The 24,542-nt window shown below is 37.2% G+C and overlaps 1 protein-coding gene and 4 non-coding genes across 5 annotated transcripts; all 5 read left to right on the forward strand.

The window, feature by feature from the left end:
• The first annotated feature begins 2,240 nt into the window (after positions 1 to 2,240).
• Positions 2,241 to 18,184, forward strand: LOC145494214 (glutamate receptor 4-like). The gene is made up of 15 exons (XM_081473669.1): positions 2,241 to 2,340; positions 3,374 to 3,520; positions 3,911 to 4,159; positions 7,152 to 7,360; positions 8,583 to 8,642; positions 8,736 to 8,855; positions 9,373 to 9,519; positions 9,618 to 9,722; positions 9,837 to 9,962; positions 11,506 to 11,688; positions 12,280 to 12,643; positions 13,081 to 13,443; positions 14,289 to 14,462; positions 16,579 to 16,744; positions 18,082 to 18,184. Exons 1-15 carry the CDS (start codon positions 2,241 to 2,243, stop codon positions 18,182 to 18,184), a joined length of 2,616 nt encoding a protein of 871 aa, XP_081329795.1.
• Positions 13,532 to 13,603, forward strand: Trnaw-cca (transfer RNA tryptophan (anticodon CCA)). Its single transcript has one exon. It is a non-coding gene; the product is annotated as a tRNA-Trp (tRNA).
• Trnaw-cca (transfer RNA tryptophan (anticodon CCA)) lies at positions 15,637 to 15,708 on the forward strand. Its single transcript has one exon. It is a non-coding gene; the product is annotated as a tRNA-Trp (tRNA).
• A 5,290-nt stretch (positions 18,185 to 23,474) lies between the features above and the next one.
• Positions 23,475 to 23,546, forward strand: Trnaw-cca (transfer RNA tryptophan (anticodon CCA)). The gene has a single exon. It is a non-coding gene; the product is annotated as a tRNA-Trp (tRNA).
• A 417-nt stretch (positions 23,547 to 23,963) lies between these two features.
• Positions 23,964 to 24,035, forward strand: Trnaw-cca (transfer RNA tryptophan (anticodon CCA)). The gene has a single exon. It is a non-coding gene; the product is annotated as a tRNA-Trp (tRNA).
• Positions 24,036 to 24,542: the final 507 nt, after the last annotated feature.

Genomic DNA, 24,542 nt, shown 5'->3' on the forward strand with positions numbered 1-24,542 from the left:
TAAACATGCTAAGTATAATAGACACAGTTGTATGACAGAAGAGTGTTCAAAATGCATAAAAGCATTTGGCAAACTGTTTCGTCCAATTGTGGTTTCAAACGTCAATGCATTGCCTCAGCAGGCATCGGTTTTCATGAGAATATTCTACCTTTTAATGGGTTTGGTGGAAACCAGAGATAACACGGCAAAAAAAACTGCTTTCCGACACTTTCTTGACAGAAAATTGGCTTAGATAACGATCCAAATGAAACAAGAATTGTTTTAACGTAAGTATACATCAATACATTATTACGTTTTTTTGTTAGAATTAGGTATTTTCCACATATCGCACGTTTAAGTATGTACTTTATGGGAAAGGTTTAAGTTACTCGATAAAAATAGAGTACACGTTTAAGATAAATGAGTAGACCTTTACTTTTCATGTTTGATTACACGTGATCATCTTTTGTACCTGGCATTTTAGACGCTTTCCATATAACAGTCAAAGAAAACTGCGACAATAATTTATTCAAGATGTAGGAGAAGTTTTGTGCTGAGATATTTGGTCGGCAGTGCAGCCGCAATTAATGTCGTTCGCATTTATTGGCGAGGTCCAAACTCATATTTATAGTGTTGTTGAGATTCACCAAAACTTATTAACCTCGTTATTTCATTTGCTTTAAAATTATTGCATTTCTTATCCTTCAGAATGTCAAATAAAGTTATAAACAGCTTGCATCGAGAAGGAGTAACTGTACTGAATAATACAAACAAGAAACAAAACTTAAAATTCTTTCAGAAAGTCGGTCCGACGTCACGACAATCTTAGACGTCAATAAGGGCTTGATACGAAGAAATGTTTCAATTACCTCTAGAGGAGCTATTTTTGTAGATAAACGCTACATGTGTGCTTTCTAGAAACGCCAGTTTTAAGTGCTATTTTTGTTTTTGCGGTCTTCACTGTAATTGCTGTTGAAGATAAAGCATAACTGAAATGTTATTTTGACAAGAAATTCAAAGATGTCGTGGTAATATTGAGAAAAATAAAGGCTACAAATACGCTAGGCTGCGCTTTAAAAGTAGAGATAGATTTCCTCTTGAGCTCTCTTACCTTCCGAAGCTTACAAAATTTGTTGTGTGAAATTTGAATGCCAATATTTCTTTATTTACCTCACTCGATACCTCATAGCTTGTAAATAAGCCATTTGTTTATGTTAAATCTCGTGTTTGAAGTGCTTAACCAAAATAAACAATACCTCTTGCCATGTGCATCAAGTGAGTTGTGAATGTTCAATATAAGAAGAACAAAAAAGATTTCGTTCAGCATAACGACCTCTAAGAAGTCAATAATTAAACTTCAAAAAACACCAACAATTACATTTCTGGCGGAAATTTTCCCGAGTACTGATTTCGATTTTATGCAGTTTCTAATGTACCATTTGTGTGCAGTTTTCAACCAGAATTGTTTGTTATAACTTGCGGCTCCGCTTAAGTATATTGGAAGTTAGTGCAATTTTAGTTGGTGAAATGAATATGAGCAGAAATGAGGTCACTACAAGAGATTGCGTTCCACGGGGCCTGGGCATTATTGTACTAGTGTGGTTTTTATAATGTGTCAAAGGTGCACACTGAGCTCCTGTAAACAACTCTAATTCATGCGGCTTTTTACCATTTTTATTACTTGTTCATTAAATGCAATACCTACCGTTCTTAGACACAATATCGTTAACATTTTTATGTGAAAACAATAAATCGTTATGTTTGTTTTGGGTTCTCCCTTAAAAAATTCCTAGTCCAAACGTAATTACAATTTGAGTTCGTATATATCACTGTCATCTGGGGCAATGTCTGGCTAGCTTGCCTGGGCCGTCGATATCTCCAACTGGTTAGCAGCATGTTCCGTGACAAACTTTTAATTACTTTGTGCTTGATAAGAGTGGTAGCCACGTTTATTGCTATGGTTACCAGTTATAGCCACTTTTAATTGCTCCAATTTTCACTTTGTCTACTTGAAACAGTTGGAAAACCACACCACTTAAACCTCCCAGCTTGAGCTAATTGGTACACTGCGAAGAACCTGTAGTTTTCACCCTCGATATGAGTGGCAGACTTCACAACTTGGAATCACCATAAAGAAAAACGTCGTTGCAAGTATTTGAAATTGTCTGCAAACCTTTGAAAGAGTCCGTAAAAGCGCTGGGGAAATCGAACATAAATTCAATCACTGAAATAATTCATTTAATTATACAGGAACGAAGTTCATGGCTGCCATTCCAATGAGAGTCTGGTTGACTTTTATGATTATTACATTATGGGTTGATGGTGGTGTTGCGTCTTCTGTACCATCAACTGTTTACATTGGTAAGCTGTTCGTATATTTGCTTACACATTTTAAAACCTTTGATTATTTTGTGTTTTTGTGAAATCATGCCAAAGGTATTCTACTTCACTGGCCCCTTTTAAAATATAGATTTTGGGACTGATATATGGCCTTTGTAGGGCCTTTTATTTCTAATTTAAATGACAGTTTTTCACTGGAAGTCACATCAACTTTATAGTTACTTACTTCTATGCAAAGAACGATATAACCGCCTTACTAAATTATGTAAGAGATACCCTTATTGTAGACATTTAACGAGACAGCTTCCACAGTGTACGCAAAAACGTTTTGGAAATTTGCTGCCTTCTTCTTTTTTTTTTAATTTACTGTCTTTTTACTTGCACGTGTTATTTTTATCTCGATAGAATTCGCCATCTTTAACAGTTACTTGGTTATGTGTTGTTGTGAAAAATTCTTACAAAATGTGGTAAAACGACGTTATTTTGTTGGGGCCTCGAATTTCACCTGTTTAGCTCTGCATGTGTTTCAAAGTTTAATAATATATTGGTAATTTATTTGTCGAGGAAATTCCTGTTCCTTCAGTAATTCGTGTTTAACAAGCGCTGGCATCCAGGACATGAGTGATATAAAAAAACAAAAGTGTTTTTTTCTCATCAGTTAACAACTCTTAAAGTTACAAAGGTGTTTATAGTGAATGCATTGTTGGCAATAGTTACTGAAGATGCCCAAATGGAATTTAGAGAGAAGGCACTCATTAAACAGAAACCGCGCGCAGGAAAACGCTTTATCGTTTAATCTTACAAGTGTTTAATTCTAAAATTTTTCCCACTGACTTCGTTTTACCTTCATAACAAATTTACGCTGTGATGAACACGAAGTATCCGATCATTTTAAAAACGAAGCACAAAGATCCCATGTGAATAATAGAAAATACAATGTTAAATGCCTGGACCTTAGTTTGACTAACTCCTATTTAGTCCAGCCGATCGCTAAGATTTTGAGTTTATATTATGCTGAAAATTAGAATAAAACCTACCGTTTAATTTATCATAGCACTATCATCAAATGAAAGTAACAGCCAAGCCAGGGATGCATTTGAACTTGCAATCAAGCACATAAACTCAGACTCACGCTTGTTACCAAACACGACATTGAAGGCTTTTGACGAGCAGCTGATTCACGAGAACGCGTTTGAGTACGGTAAGAAACACTAGCTACTTAGAAAACGAAAATAAGCTAACAAATCCTGAATTTGTAAGTGTAAGTAGGAACCACCCAGGTTCCTTAGCTCGAGAAAGAAGTTATTGTATATTAGAGTATACAGCGTTAAAAACTTATTAAACCATTTTTAGTCAGAGTAAAGCCTGTTGTCTTAAATATGAAATATTTGGTTAAAAACTTAGACCTTAGTCTGTGGCTTTTTAGTTGAAAGCAACTGAACAGTGATTTCGTCTGGTGCAGTTTGTTTTTAACTATCTTATCTCTCGGAAGTTAACGGGAAAGGGAATATTTTATTACCGCCAGCAGTTCAATTTTGCTTCATGATTACTGTAATGCAGCCCTTACTGTAAACTTTCCGTCTCGTTACAGCAATGAAACTCTTGAAATCCAATGTTATTTCCCTTCTCGTGGATTCACCGGGTATGGTTACCCACCAGGCTTTAAGTTCTATGCTAAGAATTCCCTTGGTAACCACGCATATAGGATCCAGTTCTTTCAACATTGCAAAACAGTCTAAATACCATATACAAATGGCACCAAGTTCACATGACGTAACAGAGGCAATAAGGGGAATCATTACTCATTATCAATGGAAAAATCTTCTTGTTTTATATGATGGTGAGTTAAGTTTGCATTTACCGCAACTGGTAAGGGGCTTAGTAAACGTAGTGTCTGGTTCAAGATGTTTCATGAAAGTGCCCTTGATAATAAGAAATGTCAGAATAGCCCATTTTAATTATAATTCCTTGATTAGTGACCAGTCTTTGAACAGAAGTGAGGGTAGAGTTGACTTTTTATGATACAAACCTTGCTACTTTTCAAATGTAAATTATCCTGTTCTCGTGCTAACTACTTTCTTGTCCCTATCATCACAAAGTCAATCCAAACCTCGCTTCCATGCAGAGGCTCGGTTACATTTTTTTAAACTGTAAAATAGCCAGTTGGTGTAATTTAGATTTCTCGTTTGGAGAGGTAACTTGTCAGCAATTAGGATACCGTGCTAGACAAACACAAATTTAAACGAGAGGGATTTCCTTGAATGAATTCACTTGTTTAATGCTGCAATGCACCATCTGATGGTGTAATCAGTACCAATCCATTTTAGTTCTCAGATGTACTCTTGTGAAATATAAATTTCGAAGCGATTATAGCCTGCGTAGCTGGCAGGATTTCGCGCGCAAGTGCTCTTGTTTTGGCGGTGAAGCCGTGAACGCGAGTGGCGAAGCCGCGAGAGGATTGGTGATGATTCGAGTCGAATTGGGAATTTCACTCGCGGCTTCGCCGCCCGCGAATTCCCTCGGGGACTTCACCCCGTTCGCCCACGAGAGAATAAAATGGCAGCTCCGCCACCAAAAATCACCCGCTCATGAATCCCACCAGCAACACAGGCTAAAACGATTATTTCAGGCATGGTGACCTCGCGCTAAGGAATTGCAAGAAAACTACGGCAGAGTTTTGAGAAAAGATATACCCAACTGATGTTCATCCTCGGCAAAAGTAAGAGAAAAAAAGAAAAAGGAAAAAAAACTCTTTGCTCCAGATTTGAACCAGCGACCCCAGGACGGTTAACCAATACTACACTCCCGCGTCCTAACAACTGAACTATGGTAGCGTGGCACGAAAACATGGCGTAATTTAGACTTTATCAATTACGCATAGAGACACTTTACAAAATTGTTAATTACTCATTATAAATCAATCAATCCAATAACAAAAATAAAGGTTTAAATTCAATGATGCAGAGATGATGTCTTTTAAATTTCAGATCTATAGCATTAATACTCAAGCTAGAAAAAAGTGTTCATTAAATTACAGAGCATGTATGGGCACGTTCACATAATTGCCAATTTCTCGGCTATAACAAATTCAATCCAAAAACAAATGGACAGTATTAACTTCAATACTTGACACCAAATATCAGAAGAAATGGTCTAACATTGGAGCTATACGAATTAAATATTTTATATCTTGTTTGTGTAATTCGTATTAAAAGAGATTTCTTTAAACATAAAACGGTAAAAACAAACGACAAAATCCAACGTTTCGGAGTAGTCATTACTCCATTATCAAGAAAAAAACATATCAGATCATGCAAATTACAGCATTATGTTAATTCTTCGCGCCAAAATCGGTTTAAATGCTGTAATTTGCATGATCTGATATATTTTTTCTTGACAAAGGTCCGGTAATACGGGCAACATTTTGCTACAACTTGTCTCGCAACATTGTTGCATTGCAAGTTGAAACACTCTGTTGCGCGTAATACCACGTTTGTGACCAACTTGTCTCGCAGCAAAATACAGTGTTGCAAGTCTGCGAATTCTACACGTTTCATTGGTCAATTGTGTGTAAATAAAGATGGCGCCTTTCATATACTTTAGCGTTTCGACGAACTTCCACTTCCACTTCTGGCCGTCATTTTCTTCTTAATTTTCTGTGCCAGCGAAGTTCTCTCAAAATGAAGCTCAGTGTCGTTTCAGAACAAACAGTAAAGTTTGTTGTTGTAAAAGATCGCTAGGCTCAAAGGTATATTTCTGCAACAGTTCTTCCAAGCATTTTCTCTGTTTTGCCGCTTGTTTTGAACGGACAAACGAGGTACCCCAAAGACTATGATAGCCCTCAAGGTCTTTGTACACAGTAGTGTAGCAGGTCTCGTAAGTTTGTAATTCTCTTCGTTGTTAGCAGCTGTTATTGTTTTAGGGCTTGAGGCATTGTTTCTGTTGTTTGTTTCTGTTGTTTGTTTCTGTTGTTTGTTCTGTTGTTCCTGAAAGGGTAGCCAGCCATTCATGTGAGACCTTACGAGAGCTGCTACATCACCCTTTGTACTGGGCAAGTGTATTACTTTCCGAGAGTTACTGGTCTACTTCGAATTCAGGCTCGTCTTTACCGTCCGCCATGTTATTTTTTTGGCCGCGTTGCCGCGCTTTGCGACAGACAATCACAAGCGTCGAATTCAAATTTGTTGCGAGACAAGTTGCAGCTTCAGTGGTAATACGAGCAGCAAAACTAAAATTTGTTGCAGAAAGTAGAACTCGAGTCTATTTTGCGCAACATGTTGCCTCAACCTACAACACTGTATTTTGCTGCGAGACAAGTTGGTCACAAAAGTGGTAATACGCGCAACAGAGTGTTTCAACTTGCAATGCAACAGTGTTGCGAGACAAATTGAAGAAAAATGTTTCCCGGATTACCGGACCTTAATGGAGCCGTGACTACTCCGAAAGGTCGGGTTTGATCGTCTGTTTTTTCCGTCTTATGTTTGTGTAATTATTTATTTTTTTATTGCTCGAATATCAGACCTTTCGACCTGTGACAAGGTGGATAGTATTTCAGTATGGCATATATTGCTACTACAAATTTGTGTTTGGTTTGGATCAATATATTAGTAATTATGTGAAATGTGCCTATAAAATGTCTGTAATTATAGCGCTTCCATAAATGATCTGTAATGAAATAAATCATTAGTGTGGCTTGAATATTAGAGCTATGGATCTGAAATTTGGCAGAAATCATCAATAGATAAATAGATGAAAGCCAAATAAAAAATGAATTCATGCCGTAAGTACAGACTAAATTACAGTTCCTTCTTTCTGTCCTATTGTTTCATTAGTTAGATGGCGACATTTAGCTCATGATTTCATGTCTCGGCTCCCGCCAAAATCCAAAGTTTCCAAAATTTCTCTTGAGCTGGATCACCACGAAAGCAATGGAAAACTGTGCGAAGATACTAAACGAAAACTGACAGTATTCAACAACGCACCAATCGAAGCATTTGTACTGTTACTGGAATATCACTGGGTGGAGGAGATCATCAATCAGGTTTGGCGGCATGTTGCAAAGTAATACAATAACACTTCATTGTCTTTGCTTTGAACTGTACTTTATATTACCAATAAAAGTTACAGCTGCTATAACTAATTACCTGTAATAAGGTCATTTATTTTAAGTGAACCACCCCTGCAAGAGATTCGGCAAATCGCCATCGGCTTACTGGTCGTTTCAATATTATAACCATAATAAGAATGAATGTGAACGCTTCCTGTTCCATTGCACGCTGTCTACAATCCAATGCTGTCTGTGCCAATGAAGTAAAAAATAATTTTTGCTTATTTGAAAGGCTTTTCAAAGTAAAGAAGAATAGCGTTTTCCTTTTTGGAACATCATTTTTCGTTTTAGAGATATTTATTTATATATATTAAATGTAGAGATATTTATGTTTTTGTATTATGCAAACGAGAAAAGTGATGACGTCATAGGTGGTTCCACTAAGACAATACAACACTCAATCAAGAATATCTCTAGAAATATTAAAGCAGTGTTCTTTAAACTTGGCACCAGAAATGTACACCACAAAAGAAACAAAACGAGACCCGTCGTGCCGTTGCCATGACAACAGTTATGCTTCTGGTCCTGTTTTAATTAAGACAAAAATTGCCAGATCATCCACTCCCAACAGTCTAATGGGGAGAGTTAGGACAATATGGGAACCACGTGTGTTCCGAGCAAGACCCTCGGTCCCACTTCAAAAGGTTACGAATGGGGATATTTGGTTTTTCACAGAAAGAGACTGGAGCTAAGAGTGTTGCCATGGCAACAACATAGTAGGTGTCATTCTGTTTCTTTTGAGATGTACATTTCTGGTGCCAATTTGAGGAACACTGCTCCAATATTCATGGAGATATTCTTGATTCAGTACTTTACTGTTTAATTGGAACTATTTATGACGTCATCACTTTCTTCATTTGCCTAATACAAAAACGTGAATAATCTAAAACGAAAAAAGATATTCCAAAGAGGAAAACGCCATTCTTCTTTACTTTGAAAAACTTTTCAAATAAGCAGCAATTATTTTTTACTTCATAGGCACTTGGCAAATTGAACAATTTAATGTAACGTATTTGTTCATTAAGACGTATTTTGCCTGAATTCTGATCAACTGACGTAATTATATATCCACAAAGCTTAATGGCAGGCTAATATAGTGAACGTATTAATCTGTTCGGCCACATCTGATCGCATCAATCTTGTTGTATTTAATTAGGTGCACTGTTCCTGCTCATTGAAGATCGAAAAACCTCATAACTGGCTCCTTGCTGACCCTGTAAGTGACATAGCGTTGGCTATCAACATGTCGATAAGAAAACGGTACACCTCCGGTTCAACATTTTCAACAATAATTCTTGATTCAATTTAGGTTTCGTCCCCTGGTATGAAGGTACAATCTTCACAAGTAGTCATGGGATTCCAGCCGCTTAATTCTAACAGTAGCATGACGAAGCGCTTGATGACGGAATTACCTTCACAACACATCGAGGTTTGTTCTTCAATGTTCTCGACTCTCCATCGAACGTTTTACGTCAGCAGAAAAGAGTAGCATGTTAACAAATCTCTAAATGAGGGAGATGAATCTTTGTTTTGTCGGAAATTATTGAGTGGTCGTTTAATAACAGTTGCGAATTTTAAAGTGGTATGAAGGATATTACCTAGGATATTTTATTAAAAAAAAAACGTATTGTCATTTCAACGTCCGCAAATACTCCAACCTCTTAGGGCATCGTTTTAAGCAGATTTCAAACTGTTGACTTTCAAACTTAGTCTACATGTTCCTTCTAGTTAGAGCGAAATGTTGTTTTATTTCTATTTGTTTTCTTTTTTATCTGCTGACTTTCTGAACGTAACCTGTAAACTGCGGTGTCAGCTAAGATCGCGCCTATTATATTTATGAGCACCAGAGCTGAGCAGTTTGCTATAATTTCAGTTGACTATCGTCACTGAATCCCTTTCTTCCATGCATAAAATTTATAACATTAGTTCTATTTTCCTCCACAAAGGATTCCTCTCGTCTCATTTACGATGCTGTCTGGACGGTGGCGCATGCGCTGCACGCAGTAATTTCTTCTGGTAAATGGAAGAATTACTCAACTGACGGTTCACAGATATCACAGAACGGTGATGCTATCTTAGAACACTTGAAAAAGGTAAGCTTAGAAAATGAAACGCAGTCCAGGAAGAGCTTTTTCCAAGACAAATATAGTATTCAACGTTTTAAGCTTGCAAACCTGTTTGATTATTTCAGGTGGAATTAACAGGAACAACAGATCTCATAAAGTTTAATGATTCAGGAGGCAGGGTGAACAGTAATCTTGCTGTCAAGAATCTACGAGATGACAAGTTTGTGACGGTTAGTTCAGGCTTCTGACTTCATAAGAAAGTCTGCTTTTATGTCGATTTTTTGATGCATTTATTCACAATGTGGGATTATATGTAAAATAATCTGCTTCTTGAACTTTACCAGATCGGTAAGTGGAGTTCTTCGCAGAGCGAGCTTCAACTCTCCAGTATACCACACCAAAACAAACAGGCCACTGGGCTAGTACCGCTGGACAAACTTAGTAGGCGGCTCAAGGTAGTTGTGGTAAAGGTGAGAAATTTGTCCGATGATCGACATTACAGGTTAATAGAACATTTTTTACTAAAGCGTCGAAAGTAATTTTCATTGCTTTGGTTTTGTATTTTGCAATTTGCACTTGGCTGAACACAGTTTTTGATACCTGTGCTTCATTCGCGTTTTTCTCTTAAACCCTTAATCCTTTGGTTGTCAAAAATGGCAGCAAGCAAGTTAACAATACAAGCGTTGGTTTTATGATAGTTAAACTGACGTATGTGCCGTTGCCATGGCAACATGAATAAATTAGAACGGGCCTTTAAAATCGGTTTTGTTTATTTGCAGAAAATTTAGTAAAAAGATTTACTGTATAATTTGCATGCACCTAGCTTGTAACGATGCTCACAAGTTAACACTACTTTAATAATAATTTAACAAAGAGATCTTTAATTATCCCTTGTTGCAGGCTCACTGGAATATCTAGAATTTCCTCTGTTAAAGTTCAAATTTTTGTCAATACTCCAGTTACTTATTTTCTTAAATATTTTCGTGCCAAATTTCGTGAAATTCTAAACCGAGAAAGCTATTCCGCGTTCAATCGCAATTTTTCGATTTACTACGCATGCGCTCCATTTAACTGGGTTTTTTTTTGGTAACACTGTAAAAGCTGAGAGTTGCTGGGTTCTTTGAATCGTTACCTTTTTTAACATACCTTTGTAATAAAAGACTAAAACCATCAGTACACTGTGTTCAATTATGAAGAAAAATAATACAGACAGCGCGGGCATTAAGCAAATAACATGATCGCTGTATTGACGCCATGTTTGTTTTTTAATTAATTTTGCAATCCTTGTGCGCGCGCTGAATTGCATTAACATGAGCGCGCGCGAAAGCTGTGTTCAGCCACCTTAACAAATTAAGAAGCCTAAGCCGTTTATTACACTGTGATAAAACACGACGGGCATTTGAGAACACGAGGGAAATGTAGAAAACACGAGCCGCTGGTGAGTGTTTTCTACATTTCTCGAATCAGAGTGCGCGCAGGGTCCTATTTATATATGATTATAAATTATAAGCATCTTCATCAGTGAACATAGCGAATTGGGTTTCCTGTATTTCTTTTGTTGGCGATTTGAAGTTTTTCTGAAACTTGCGCAGCGGTGTCGATTTGAATTTGGGCAATGGCTGAGTGATTTAAAGAGTAATCGAGATTGTGTTTCTTCATATCTATATCACGGGCTCAGTAAAATCACTTTACTACTGACTGTCACTTCAGGTTATGCTGTGTTATAAACTAATTCATGTTTTCTGGACGAGCTTACAATTGACATCTTTGGTAACAAAATCTGTGATAAACTTAGGTATCGCTCTTTTTACAAGATCTATTTTGTAGTCGAACGTTGACACTTAAAAAACTTAGGTCTTAATATCGTGCTCAGTGACAACGTACCAAGTGTCAGATTTTTGTGTAAGAATTTTGTACAAGCTTTCGTTTTTAGTTTGCTATTACTGACAATTATGCTATGATTTCTTTTTTATGTAGTTATATGATAACAGCGCTCTTTACTTTTTTTGATAGGATGCTCCTTTTGTAATGGAAAACAAAGATGGCAAGTTGGAAGGCTTTAGTATTGATCTTATCGATAAAATCGCAGAGATGCTCTCCTTCAGATATGAAGTTTATCTAAGCCCTGACGGTTTATATGGAGGTTGGAACGAAGAAACAGGCTATACGGGCATAGTTGGAGAGGTCACAAGTAATGTGAGAATCCAATACAGTGAGAAAACATTAAACGTAGACAAGCAACAACACACTAATTTTCTATTAAAAGTATTATTCTGTTAAGCGAACTGAGATTTGACTGTCGTAGATCTGTCTTTCAAGGGAACAAAAACTCTTGTCGCCTTTTAACAATATTTCAGATGCTATATTCAAATAAAAATTAAAGGAAAAGTGTTTCAGATGCAGATTTGAATTTGTACTGAATTCAAAACAGTAACTTTGAGTGTATGAGAGCAAAAGAAAGTGAAGAGGTGAACTCTCGTCTCTCAAATATCGTTCTCGCGTTTAATTCATTCGACCCATACTGGCGTGAAATAATTCTCAAAAAAACGTTTTTTAAAACAGTAAATACCTAAGGTCATTATGCATGTTTCCGAGTGACTGAAGAATGACTGAAATATGATCAAAGCAGTTCGGTCATTGAGAAAAATTTCCGTGTTATTTTTGTCATGTAAAACGTGTAAGAAAGGGTGGCTGATTTGAAAATTCCTGATCGCTCATTTTATAAAGTTTTCCAAGTGTCCTTTTGTCAAAATTACAATTAATGTTATTTTGCTTTTTCTCACGTAGCACGCAGACTTGTCTACCTCTCCGCTGACCATCAACTCTGAGCGACTGCAGGTGCTTGAGTTCAGCAAACCTTTCATGCAGTTTACGATGAGTTTAATCAGCAAGAAATTGGACACTAATGACCACGATCTAACAACCTTCATGCTACCATACTCCACAACAGTCTGGCTTGTAACACTTGCCTGTCTTCTTTTTGTGACAGTCTTAATGTACCTGGTAAATTTATTCAGCCCTTATGGTCACCGATCGAGCCATATGCATTACGGAGAGACTGGGGAAGAGTTTGACTTCTTCAATAGTTTATGGTTTTGCCTCGCTTCCATGTTACAACAAGGCGCAGATCACACGCCCAAATCACTGTCAGGTCGGTTATTTCCTTTCTTTAAAACGCAGTAGAGAGATTAAACAAAAAGATAACAGATATTTAACAAGACTTTCAAAGTAAATTTACTGCTGTAATATTTTGAAGAAAAAGTTAAGGAACAAAATATTGTAATTCAGAGACTTCATATGTAAGTAAATGGTTGCTTTTCAAAGTTTCGTGATACTACTGTGTAAAGTCAGAAAGAGAACTCTTAAACCTGCATGACTTGCCACGCTAAAGAGTTTCGGCTTGACGACAATCGGTAAACGATTTAGTGGTTCGTCAAGTTGTAGATAGACTTTGGAAGCTTAGCAACCTGGAAGCTCTGGTGAACACAGTGTAAAGTTCAGCGACATCATGACACAACTCTCGCGCTTGTTCTTCTGCATGTTGACTTAGCAGGATTTGAGGTGAAAATTCTTAAACCTTATTTGCAGGTCGTATCCTCGCTGGTTGCTTTTGGTTTTGTATACTGATTTGGATCTCAACCTACACCGCCAATTTAGCTGCTTTCTTCACTGTACGCAACAGCGAAAGACAAATCAACACATTGGAAGACGTCGTGGAAGGCGATTATCCATTTTATGTCATGCGCGATAGTGCTATTCACGAGTTCTTTCGAGTGGCCGAGTATCACACATACAGAAAACTCTGGGAACGTATGAACGCCGCCAGCACATTCGTGAACTCTACCGGCGAGGGATATGAGATCACAAGGAAAGTTGAAAATGCTGTGTTTATGGCAGAGAAACCATCAACCGAATACGTCATTATGCAAAAACCGTGCGATTTAAGAACTGGTAAGAAAACACTTTTTACCCGAATTCAAACATTTTAACCCAAAAATGCAAAACGCACACAAACCATGATGGCAACAAAAATAACGTTGACTCCGTGGCGCAATGGTAGCGCGTCTGACTCCAGATCAGAAGGCTGCGTGTTCGAGTCACGTCGGGGTCAATATTTCTTTTTTGGGGTTTGATTTATTTTTTTCACACGCTTAGTCGAAATATATATAATAGAATCTTCGTGCAGTCCAGTTTTCTTCAACTGGCCGTCGATTAAGTAAGTGTTTGAGTGTATTTGGCAAGAGCAAAAATATGTTTTGCTTCCTTAACGCGACTAAATGGTCACACTAAGGTTCAAATGATTTTTTTCCAGAAAAAATGCTTTATTCAAATTTGAGTTCAGAGCAAAGATATTCACTCTCCGCCTCGGCATGGATAGATGTTTTGGTTTGTAGTTTCGCTGTATATTTTTACGAGTTGCGCCGTATTTTGACGAGTCCGTAGGGCGAGTCAAAATACAAACAACGAGTAAAAATATTAAGCGATACTACACACCAAAACATCTAATAAGAGATTTATTATCCAACTGCTGTAGTCAATAAATTTATCAATGAAAGAGGGAGAGTGTGACAGTTTTGCGTACACGCGCCGACCTGTTTGGCAAACAGGTTTTCTACTGTACAAATAACAGTACAATATCGCTGTATATTTGTACTGTTATTTGGACGGTATTCGCTGCATTTGGATAATAAGCAATTTTATTACAGAAAAATAAGGATTGCAAAGCGTCAACCGAGTTTTCATATCAGTTTTTGTAAATTAAATGTACGATTGTTTTGTTGTTTATCTCCATGCAGTGAATGGTATTCTAGGAGCTGGTAGTTATGGTATCGCTATGCCCAAACACTCTCCCTACATCAGAAATATCTCTATGGCTATATTGAAACTGCAGGAAACAAGTGTCCTGGACAGCTTGTGGAGAAAATGGTGGGAATACAAGAGTCAGTGTCCCAAGGAAAAGAGTGGAGCAGGTCTGTGTCAGTCTGGTTTATGCGCCATTAATTAATCTGTCGATTTCTTGCACTCCTTTATGAGGGTCTCAATGGGTTTAACCCAGAGTTTATTTTTTTAATTTTTTAAACGATGAAAATTATTTGTGAACTCGCTAAAACAATGGTTATTAATTTTTAAGATTCCGGTTCACCGTAACGAAAAATAAATTAAGGTGGATTACTACAGTTTTGATGGATTATAACACTACCCACTTCTAACTCTTTTGAAAAATGTTCCAAGATGTTTTTCCTTTCTCTATTTACTGTTTGCTTAAGTCTTTTACCATTCTATGTGAAACTTGAACAATTAAACGTTCAGAAATGGCCAAACGGAACGACCTAGTACCTAGGAGAGACTGAGCAATAGCAGGTTAAATCACGTTTTTCTCAAAGTCTACCCATATGACCCAACCTCCAAATCTCAGCAATAAGGAGTTGGTTCTGATTTAACATTCATGCAAAGTAAAATAAAATTCTGTAAGACAGATTTTCCGCAAGCTAAGAAAATGTGAGATCAAAAATAGCTCAAAATCGGTCTTACAGATTTTTTTTAAAAGTTTGGCACTAAACGCGATATACCCCTACAAATAACATGTGAAAATTTCAGCATGGGTTGTACGGTAGGTTTTCGAGCAATCCTCAATCAAAGACTAGCTTTTACAACCTTGGACGAGAATTGAATTACGCATGCTCTTTATTTAAGCGCGCGCTCATGTGACGCCATGTGTCGCTTGCGAGAAAGCAAGAGCAGAATAGAGCTCTTTTATCGGTTGTTTATCGACCATTTTTGTCATATTTTTTTGGCCCTAGGCTTAAACACATGTTTGAACGGAGTTTGAAACTATTGCTACGTATACCGAAGTGATTTAACGCCTTTCAAGTGCTGAAGTGGTTTTCGTTTCTTCTTAGGGTTACTTGCGTCATTTTTGCAGGCACGATTAATACTGACGTTTGGCAGGCAATGGTAGCGCGCGCTACCGTAGTAAGCCACCTCAATTAATTAACCGTTAGCCGTAAAAGCTACCAGTCCATTAGTTTCAATGGGTTAACCCTTTAACACTGCTTAAAAGGTACAAAAATATTTGGTGGACCCAGGGTTATGTCCAAGAATACAGAAAAAAGAAAAGAACAAAGAATTTTTTACTTATCAGTTGACTCCGTGGCGCAATGGTAGCGCGTCTGACTCCAGATCAGAAGGCTGCGTGTTCGAGTCACGTCGGGGTCAGTTTTCATTTTTTTCGTAGATAGATTTAAAGACATATTCTACATTTGTTCTGTATTTATTTTATGAATCAGAGAAATCAAAATGTTATTGAAAGGCTGGGACTTTTCAAATACTCTTAACCTATCCGCCATTTGTCGTGGGAAAATCAATCGAGTTTATCTTGCTTGTGTTTTTGACATAACAGGTCTATATTGGTTTAAGTATATTACAAGAAAACAATCTGTTGGTTCACTTTGGTCATTTATAAAATATCTATTCACTAGCGATGGCAATAAATCCAAACCTTGTGATCGAGATGCAGGGTAAATAACAAAAGATATATCCCGCATGCAACTTAAATGCCGTTTATTGATTTGACGAAAACGTATCACGTGACTTGCCTTAAAATCATTGTACAGTAGCTTTCCGAGCAGCAAAATTTTAACTCGCTCTTCATCAAACCGCAACAAATATGTCCGAGCCTTGTGTCAATCTCGTAATAATGCCAAGTTAATGAAGTGCTGAATCCAGAATTATATTTTTCAACTGACTCTACAGAGACAGGAAGTTTCATTTTATTTTCCCTCTTTACCCAATATTCCTTTCCTACTCGGTGAGAAAATATTGAAGATCTTGGAGAAGTGGAGAAGCAAAATGCACTGTTCCCATTGGCTCTAGTGTTAAACCTGATTTAGTTCATTGAGTACCTCACACCAAAAAAGCAATAACGTGGCAAACATATCGACCTACGGAATTAGAAGGAAGCAAACAATTACAAAAACGAGATAGGAAGGAGGGGCGTGGACAAACATTGGCACAATATGCCTGGGTTTTGCTACCGCGAACCTTTTTTTAGAAGTAAAATTGGTATTTGTTTTTGAATCTACACAGCTGTGGGCGACAGCAAGAGGATTCAGTTGGAGAACATGCTGGGTGTGTACTTAGTCCTTGCAGCCGGAGGATGTTTCTCTGTTATTCTTGTACTGGTCGAGATGTGGTGGAGAAAACATGGAACTAATGTCATGGCTGCCTTAAGAACGAAGTATTCGTTTATGAGGTGAGTAATTGTCAACACCAACAGGCTTAGTTCAGGTTTAGTAGTAACTGCATGGCGTCAATTCTGATATCCATTCTCGCTCGATCAAGGCAACAACTGACTGACAAGACTTGCATAAGTCGTACCTTCGGTGTTGAATTCCTTACAACAGACACATTGTCACCGGTTGTCAACGCTGTTTTAAATGCAACCACTGCCTCAAAATGTGTTCAAACACATTATGATCAGTCATGATTCATTATAAGCGTACCCGACTTGTCATAGTTGGGTCACTGATCCTAATAAATAACTGTTCATGATATAACCGTTGCCAATCATGACCTGGTTTTTGGAATGACTTTCTTTAAGACGTGAGCAGCTTATTGTAGTCGTGACATTTGGAAGGAACTTAGAATTGGCCAGGTCAACCGTAAGTTAACGCGAAAAATGTTCAAGTAGAGAAACCAGAAACTGCAAGGGACCGCATACGATAAACGCTGCCAACGTAGGATCTACATGAGATTTGATCAGCCAAAAAAAATGTATGGAGACAAACAAAGACAAACAACAAGACAAACAACTCTTCAAGTAGAGCACTTGTAATACAAATAGCGTTGTATGTATTTTGTACTATCCCCGGGGGTACTCCCTTATATGGCTATATAGGTATGTGCGGCCCCAAAGGGTATGGTTTTTCAACCGTTATGGTCATAAATAGGGTATCGATCTTAGCTGACTTTGGCCATTTTGGTCATAAATGGGGTATGGTTTTTGCACTCTAGCCTTGATATGGGTATGTTTTAAGAAGAAGCCACTTTTTCATCATTATCGAAAAGAAATCAACAAAAACCCTTTCAAATTATGTTTACGGCAATTTAACATTGGTCTGAACTAAGGAACTAATTATAACGCAGGTATGAAACAGGTTTTGATTTAAGGGTCAGGTCATAAATAGGGTTTCGAATTTTTGGTCAGGTCATAAATAGGGTAGGGAATATGGCAGATTTTGGTCATAAACAGGGTAAGGGTTTTGGGAAGCGGGCCGCACACCCCCACCCAATTTTTCTAGGCGTACCCCCCCCCCCGGGATACTATCACGGAAACTGGACTCTAAGGACATATTTCAGAAGACATACTTATACTCGTTACTCCTCTACATAACTGTAACAAGAAAAGTAAGACAAGTTCATAAACGGCTTTATTATATGGATACCAATGACATACCAGCGGTCCTTATGAGAGTAAACAAGTTCTCAAAAATAACAGGTTTTGCATGTGAGCAACATACGAACTCTCATATCTACCCCCCATAGGCATACAGCTCATTAGAGAATACTTTTGTTTTATTTTTTTACCAGAGAGAAGAGTTCGACGGTCGTTCGTGTCCAACCTTCAACTGTTCAAACAAAGAATGAAGAGAAAAACGAAAAAGATCAGAATAACGCGGGAACACCATGCTAATAACACTAAAACGACATGTTACACACCGTGTGGTATGTTGTATCACTAGTAAAAGACAATCGATAATATGAAGAAAACGCAGGCTTTCTGATCCAAGTTATTTAAGATATTGACGTCAGTTTTTTATGCGTCTGTCCTCTTATTGTTGATAAATTGCGTCATAACATTGTCAAAGTGGCTGTGTAAAAACGAGCCGCAGGCGAGTGGTTCCGTAGTAAACTTTGACAATGTTACGACGAAATTTATCACCAAGAAGAGGACAGACGCAGAAAAAACTGACGTCAGTTTGTTTTTTACCATAACGAGACCCCAAAATGGTCAAATGCCGGGAATAAATGGGGGGAAAGACGCCGTAAACTTGCCGAAAACAAAGATAAGTGAATTTTATTCAAAATGATGCAATAATTGTCAATAGCTTTTCTCGCTTTTTGAGTGGCTACTTAAAAAAGCCCATAAAATCTCATTGGTGAAAAAGTTGACGGTTTGACAACTGAAAGTTGAAACTTGAAAGTTTGCATAAATTAACATTTTATCCGTCTGTACTCTTATTCATGATAAAAATGAGCCAATCAGCACGCGAGAAATTAGACAGTTATTGTAAAAAATCTATTTGAAGATATTTACAACTGAGGTGAAATGAAGCACAAGAGATGCAGTGCAGCATTTCACTTGACTTTCGGTCATTAGCACACTATTAATAGGATACACTGTTCATTCTACTTCCATCGCCACATTACAACTTTGCCTCTTGCATTTTAAGTCTATAGGCAAGTAGCTTCCTTAGGTAAGTCGAAACGTGTAATAGATTTTTCATTGGGTGTTTTTTTTTTTGTGTTGAGTGAAACATAACCTATTTGAAAAGGTGTTGTTCGAGTAGCACGAAACATCGACGAAACAACTCAGCTAAGGTGTGAACAGTTTCTGTAGCCTGTGCCTGTCACTTGTGTGCAGTGAAGTTCTGTTTTCTGCTGAAACATTTTGAAATGACTTTAGGAAATGCAGCGTTGAAAATAAGCAAAGCATTTCGCTCGTTAATTACAGGCAAACTACAAATAAAACGGTAATTGGGTCATCCCATATATATAAAAAATATATCAGTAAGTTAGCTTGAAGATACAGATTTTATGTTTTCCCGTGGTAATAACAATATCTCAGTCGGTCTTTAAACTGGTAAGTTCTCAAAGCAAAAGTAGTTGTCTTGTTATTCAAGCCTTGCCTTACCTTTCCTTACCATGTAATTTTGTATTCATACCAGCCTCAAGATAGTGGTGAGAGGGAGGGGAGTTTCAGTAGTTACTCCAGGATGGTCAAGTCTGTACGGAAATCTCCATCAGAATGACGATCAATTCTTATAAATAAACAAGTGCTAAGATACTTCAGTTATGAGTCTCGTCAGTTTTGTGTTCTCTGTAAGCTCAATCAGTGGCATATGGCAGACACTGGCAGGGGAGGTCTTAATTAGTGATACATTTTCTTTAATTAGAAATAAAGTTCTGAAATTAAACCACAAATTTATTCCAACTGTGTGAATTTTTCTAACCTTTCCGTCAATAATTTTGATTATTAGAAACAGGAGTCAATTGATTAACAAGAAAAATGGGCCGGGTTGTTGGAAAGCCGGTTGACGCAAACCCAGGATTCAAATAAAGTATTAGATTTTGTTGTATAAAATTTTTGTTGTATAAAATTTTTTAAAAAATTATCGACTTTTTTTACCAACAGATTTTCTTTGTCACTGCATTTCTTTGTTTCCTCAGGAATAAGCGCTCATTCGCATAAAACCCCCACTAGAATATTAAATTCGAAAAGAGCTTCCTCTCCTGTCGACTAAATAGGTCCTTTCCTTCTAAAGCACTCACAGGATTAGAGAAGTCAGGGAACGTACGAATCAAGAGGTGTATCACTCTACGACCTCATCCAAAAACAAGCTGCTGAATACTTTCTTTACCTTTTACTCAGAAATTTGCTTCACTTTTCAGTGCCCTCCACTTTCCTAACTGACGCTACCCCCAGGGTATCAGGGTATTAGAGTGTTAGGGTATTAGGGTATCAGGTTATTTTTTAACTTTTTTTAATATATTTTTATTTGGTTTTTGTCATTAAAAAGACGTAATTACAATACAGTACAAATATAAAAAAAAACAATACAGTAAAGAAAACGAAAAAAAAAAAAAACTACAAAAACTACATTGCACTTAAACCCCCCCCCCCCAAAAAAAAAAAAAAAAACAGGAAAAAAAAAATAAAAAGCTACATATTAAACATTCATTTACTGCACTGCGTTAAAGTAAAAATTAGGTACCTAGGGTCAAGATAACAACATTCAAGATACAAAACTTGATTTTTGGTGTTGTTGTTGTGTATCGGTGTGACTACTATGACTGAAGTACAAATAAAAACGCCTCAAAAACAAAGAAAAAAAAGTTACGTGTACATAAATATGTAAGGCATCAAGACAGCCAAGCCAGAAAGTTATCCCACTTTTTGTAATGATTTAGTAAAATTCTAATATATAAGTTCTAATTCATAGGTTGCTTTTAACTTAGCTTTGAAGACTAAAAGTGATGGGAAAACTTAAGAAAGCTTGCACTTATAAATAAAATATTTAGCAAGCAAAAGAATATGATTCACTAAACGAAAATCTTTCTCAAGGTCAAATTTCCCAAAAAGAATATCTAACAGTGAAGCATTAAGTACAATATTGGCATCCACTGCAATCCAAGATAACAGTTCTTTCCAAAAGAAACTCGATGACTCACAAAAATACAATAAATGCTCCAGGGATTCCCCCTCTGCATTGCAAAAGGCACATAAAGGGGATTCTACCATTTTGAACTGGTGAAGTTTTTTATTAGTGAAAATAATCAGGTTTAAAATTTTATATTGGAATTCTCTTAGTTTGGTGTCTAACGTAGTTTCAAAAGCTAAAGAATACAACTTTTTCCAGTCAATGGTAAGATCAGGGTATTTACTCAAAATTTTAGCTCTCGCAGTAGCAGGAGTTTGCGTCAAAGAGCGAAATTCCTTGTACACCAACTTAGATGTAACATTAGCGTGGTCGATCGTTTAATCCGCAATTATTAATTCAAAACAAGTTTGATCCATAGGAGAGGGAGCACAATATGGGTTTGTTTAATTATAGAACGCCATTCCTTTGAGATAGCATCAAAAACACCTATTAGGGCAAAGGAGTAACAAGGGGAAAAAGAGGAATTCAGAATTTTGTCACTTTTGAGAAAAACGCCCTCCTTAGAAACCAGATCGCCAACCTTAAGAATTCCTAGATTATAGATAACCGACTAAAAAATGGATTTACCCCCGCTTAAAATATACTTGTTGTTCCAGATAATTTGATTCATTAACCCTTCATACGATGACGAGTCGTAATTTGTTATAGAAGACCAGGCTTGCAAACACTCTCTGTGGAAGACAGGAAGAGTAATGGATAATGTCCGATTATCAAAATTGCATTGAAACACACATTTCCCACCCACTTTCTTGAGATAAAAATCCAAAACATACTTCCAGGGACTTTCATAATTTTCAACGTATTTCTTTACACACATGACTGTTTGAGCAGAGGTCATAGATTCAAGATCCAGCATTTTTAAACCGCCATCTTCAATATCATTTATTAAAACTGAACGTTTGACCCTGTCCTTGCCCTTCCAGATAAACGAATAAAGTTCTTTATTAACTTCTTTAATGAGTTCACTGGACACTGGAATTAAAGATGCCTTGGACATAATTTTGGGTATGGCGAATGATTTCACTATTTGAATTCTACCAATGAGCGTCAGGCCCCTCCACTTCAACATATTCAATACCTTTTTGATGGATTTCAGGACATAATCGAAGTTGGCTTTCTTTTTCCTTACATTTTTATAATCAAAATGCACACCAAGAATTTTAATAGAAGTTTTAAATTCATGAGGGAACGTCTCAAACTCTGGATTCCTTGTGCCTATACTAAAAAATTCAGTCTTCTCCTCATTTACTTTGAGACCAGAACATTCCGAGAGTTTACTAAGGCACTCTCGTAAACAATCACACGAGGATCTGTTACAGAGAAAACGGGTCAAATCATCTGCAAAAAGTGTCACTTTAATCTCGAAATTGCTAATTTGAATACCCTGAATCTTGTCATTTTTTTGAATACTGCATGCCAGAATTTCTAATCCTAATATGAAAAGAAGAGGTGAGAGTGGGTCTCCTTGCCGCACACCTCGACCAACTGTAAAATAATCTGATGTAAAACCATTGGTAATAATACAACTTGATATATTTGAATACAAAGTACGGATCCATTGAATAAAAGATGACCCAAAAGTTGAATGCATTGAGAACTTTTAAAAGATAAGTATGACCCAAAGAGTCAAACGCTTTTTCAAAGTCAATAGCAAAAATAATGCCTGATTTTTTCGTATGTTTGGTGTATTCCAAAATATCGTCAATAGCGTCGAAAATTGACCTGCCCTTTACGTACGCATTTTGACTGCATTGAATTAGGTCAATGCAGTCCCCCAGGTTATTGGGTTATTAGGGTATCAGGGTATTAGGGTATTAGGCTCTCCTTGACCCTAATATTTCGTAAAGAGAACGTTAGAACGTCTGTGGAATAGGGACAAGATAAGGACTAGTGAACAGTGGGAAAGATTTAATGTGTAACTGAATTAACGTGATTAAAGCGGTGTAGCATGAAAAGTAAATCTTCAGGGGTTTATATGAGAGTTCGTATGTTGCTCACATGTAAAACCTGTTATTTTTGAGAACCTGTTTACTCTCATAATGGCAAATATTTGGGAAATTCGTGGAGCTCTGTACGCTGCACAGTGAAGAATACCCACAGATTTATTTACATTGATGGTAGGACTTTTGAGTTGCCATAGACTCGATCCTAGATCAGGTCCTACATTTGAGAAAATAGCATTTAACTATAGGAATGTCCAGCTGCGCACATTGCGGGGTTTGGCTGAAGGTATTTTAAAAAATTCACGACTTCGTCAAAGTTGGACAGAATATAATTGCTAAGCCTTTAAAATATCGAAGAAAGTTGAATCTATTGCGCGTAAAACATTCAGCTTCTTGGAATAAAACAATGTGTTTTAGCAGCGTCCAACATTTATAGCTAGATTTCAGAGTCTCCCAAGGCAAATTAGCCTGTTGTGAGGTCACCGCAAAAAAAGAAAAAAAAAATCAAATTGATCCAAACAAGTACGATATTTGTTCAAAATAAATAAAAACTGTGAGAGTCTCAAACGCCCTAAATCACCCGTTACTGTCATATGTCGACTCCGCGGCGCAATGGTAGCGCATCTGACTCCAGATCAGAAGGCTGCGTGTTCGAGTCACGTCGGGGTCAGCTTTTTTCTCCTATTATTTTGGTAAGCATTTGGAGTGACAAAAACGTTATCCTTACGTTTTCATTTGTCACAAGATTGAAAACGGCACGCTTTTTGAGCGGAGTCTCCCCATATTGTGGATTCTATAGAGTACCCTCCAGGCCCTCACTTGCTCCAGGGGAATTCCTTGCAAGGGAAAACTTTTTTGAAACATCTTCAACAGACGAACCTAATGACTTACTCATACAAGCCATTTCCAGGGGCGGTGGCATCTTTTGCCTAAAAAAATCTTTACTTTCTTTTCTCAGACACTTGTTTCACTTTTGCCGCATTAGACTTACATTCATTTTATGATCTATCGCACCATCCCTACCATAAATCAGATTGAAACACTCCTACAATTTAAATTTAAAATCGTATATGTCTAAAATAGACTTGACTCCGTGGCGCAATGGTAGCGCGTCTGACTCCAGATCAGAAGGCTGCGTGTTCGAATCACGTCGGGGTCAGCTTTCATTTTTTGCTATTATTGTGGTAACCATTTGCACTGAGATAAACGTAAAAGCAGAACTGAAAGGCGTAAAAATAAACTACTCGTCAAAATAGATTGAAAATGCTGTTGTGTTGAAAGCTTCTGTCTTTCCCCACTGTATGCTCAATTTTTTTAGAGGTCGGAACCAGATGGAATAAGTTACTCAGGGAACTTGCGTTCTCTTATGCTGAAAAGGCAACAGGTTTTAGGCCAGACGAAAAGATTAATTTAGCCTTATATAATGGTTAACTTGAGAATTCTAGTTTTAACTTAACGAGGAACTACATATTTTGTTCAGGATAACACAACTATCATCCTACCTGGCGATACTCGAGTTATTGTAAATTTTGGAATTGTGAACATTTGATGCCGTCTCCGGTAAAAAAAAAAGTTGCACTACTTCAATGCTCTTCCTGTTATCACACCTTGAATCTACGACAGTAGAGGTTTCCCGCCTGCTTAATACTGATTGTTTAAGGTGGTT

This window comes from Orbicella franksi, chromosome 8 (assembly GCF_964199315.1).
Source record: "Orbicella franksi chromosome 8, jaOrbFran1.1, whole genome shotgun sequence".
Classification (NCBI taxonomy): domain Eukaryota; kingdom Metazoa; phylum Cnidaria; class Anthozoa; order Scleractinia; family Merulinidae; genus Orbicella; species Orbicella franksi.

Excerpts from the sequence above, each read along its gene's own strand:
- LOC145494214 (XM_081473669.1), top strand. The coding sequence starts at position 2,241 with ATGGCTGCCATTCCAATGAGAGTCTGGTTGACTTTTATGATTATTACA. Across the intron at positions 9,963-11,505 it reads TCAAGGTAGTTGTGGTAAAG|GATGCTCCTTTTGTAATGGA; the intron begins GTGAGAAATTTG and ends TTTTTTTGATAG. Across the intron at positions 16,745-18,081 it reads ACGAAGTATTCGTTTATGAG|AGAGAAGAGTTCGACGGTCG; the intron begins GTGAGTAATTGT and ends TTTTTTTACCAG.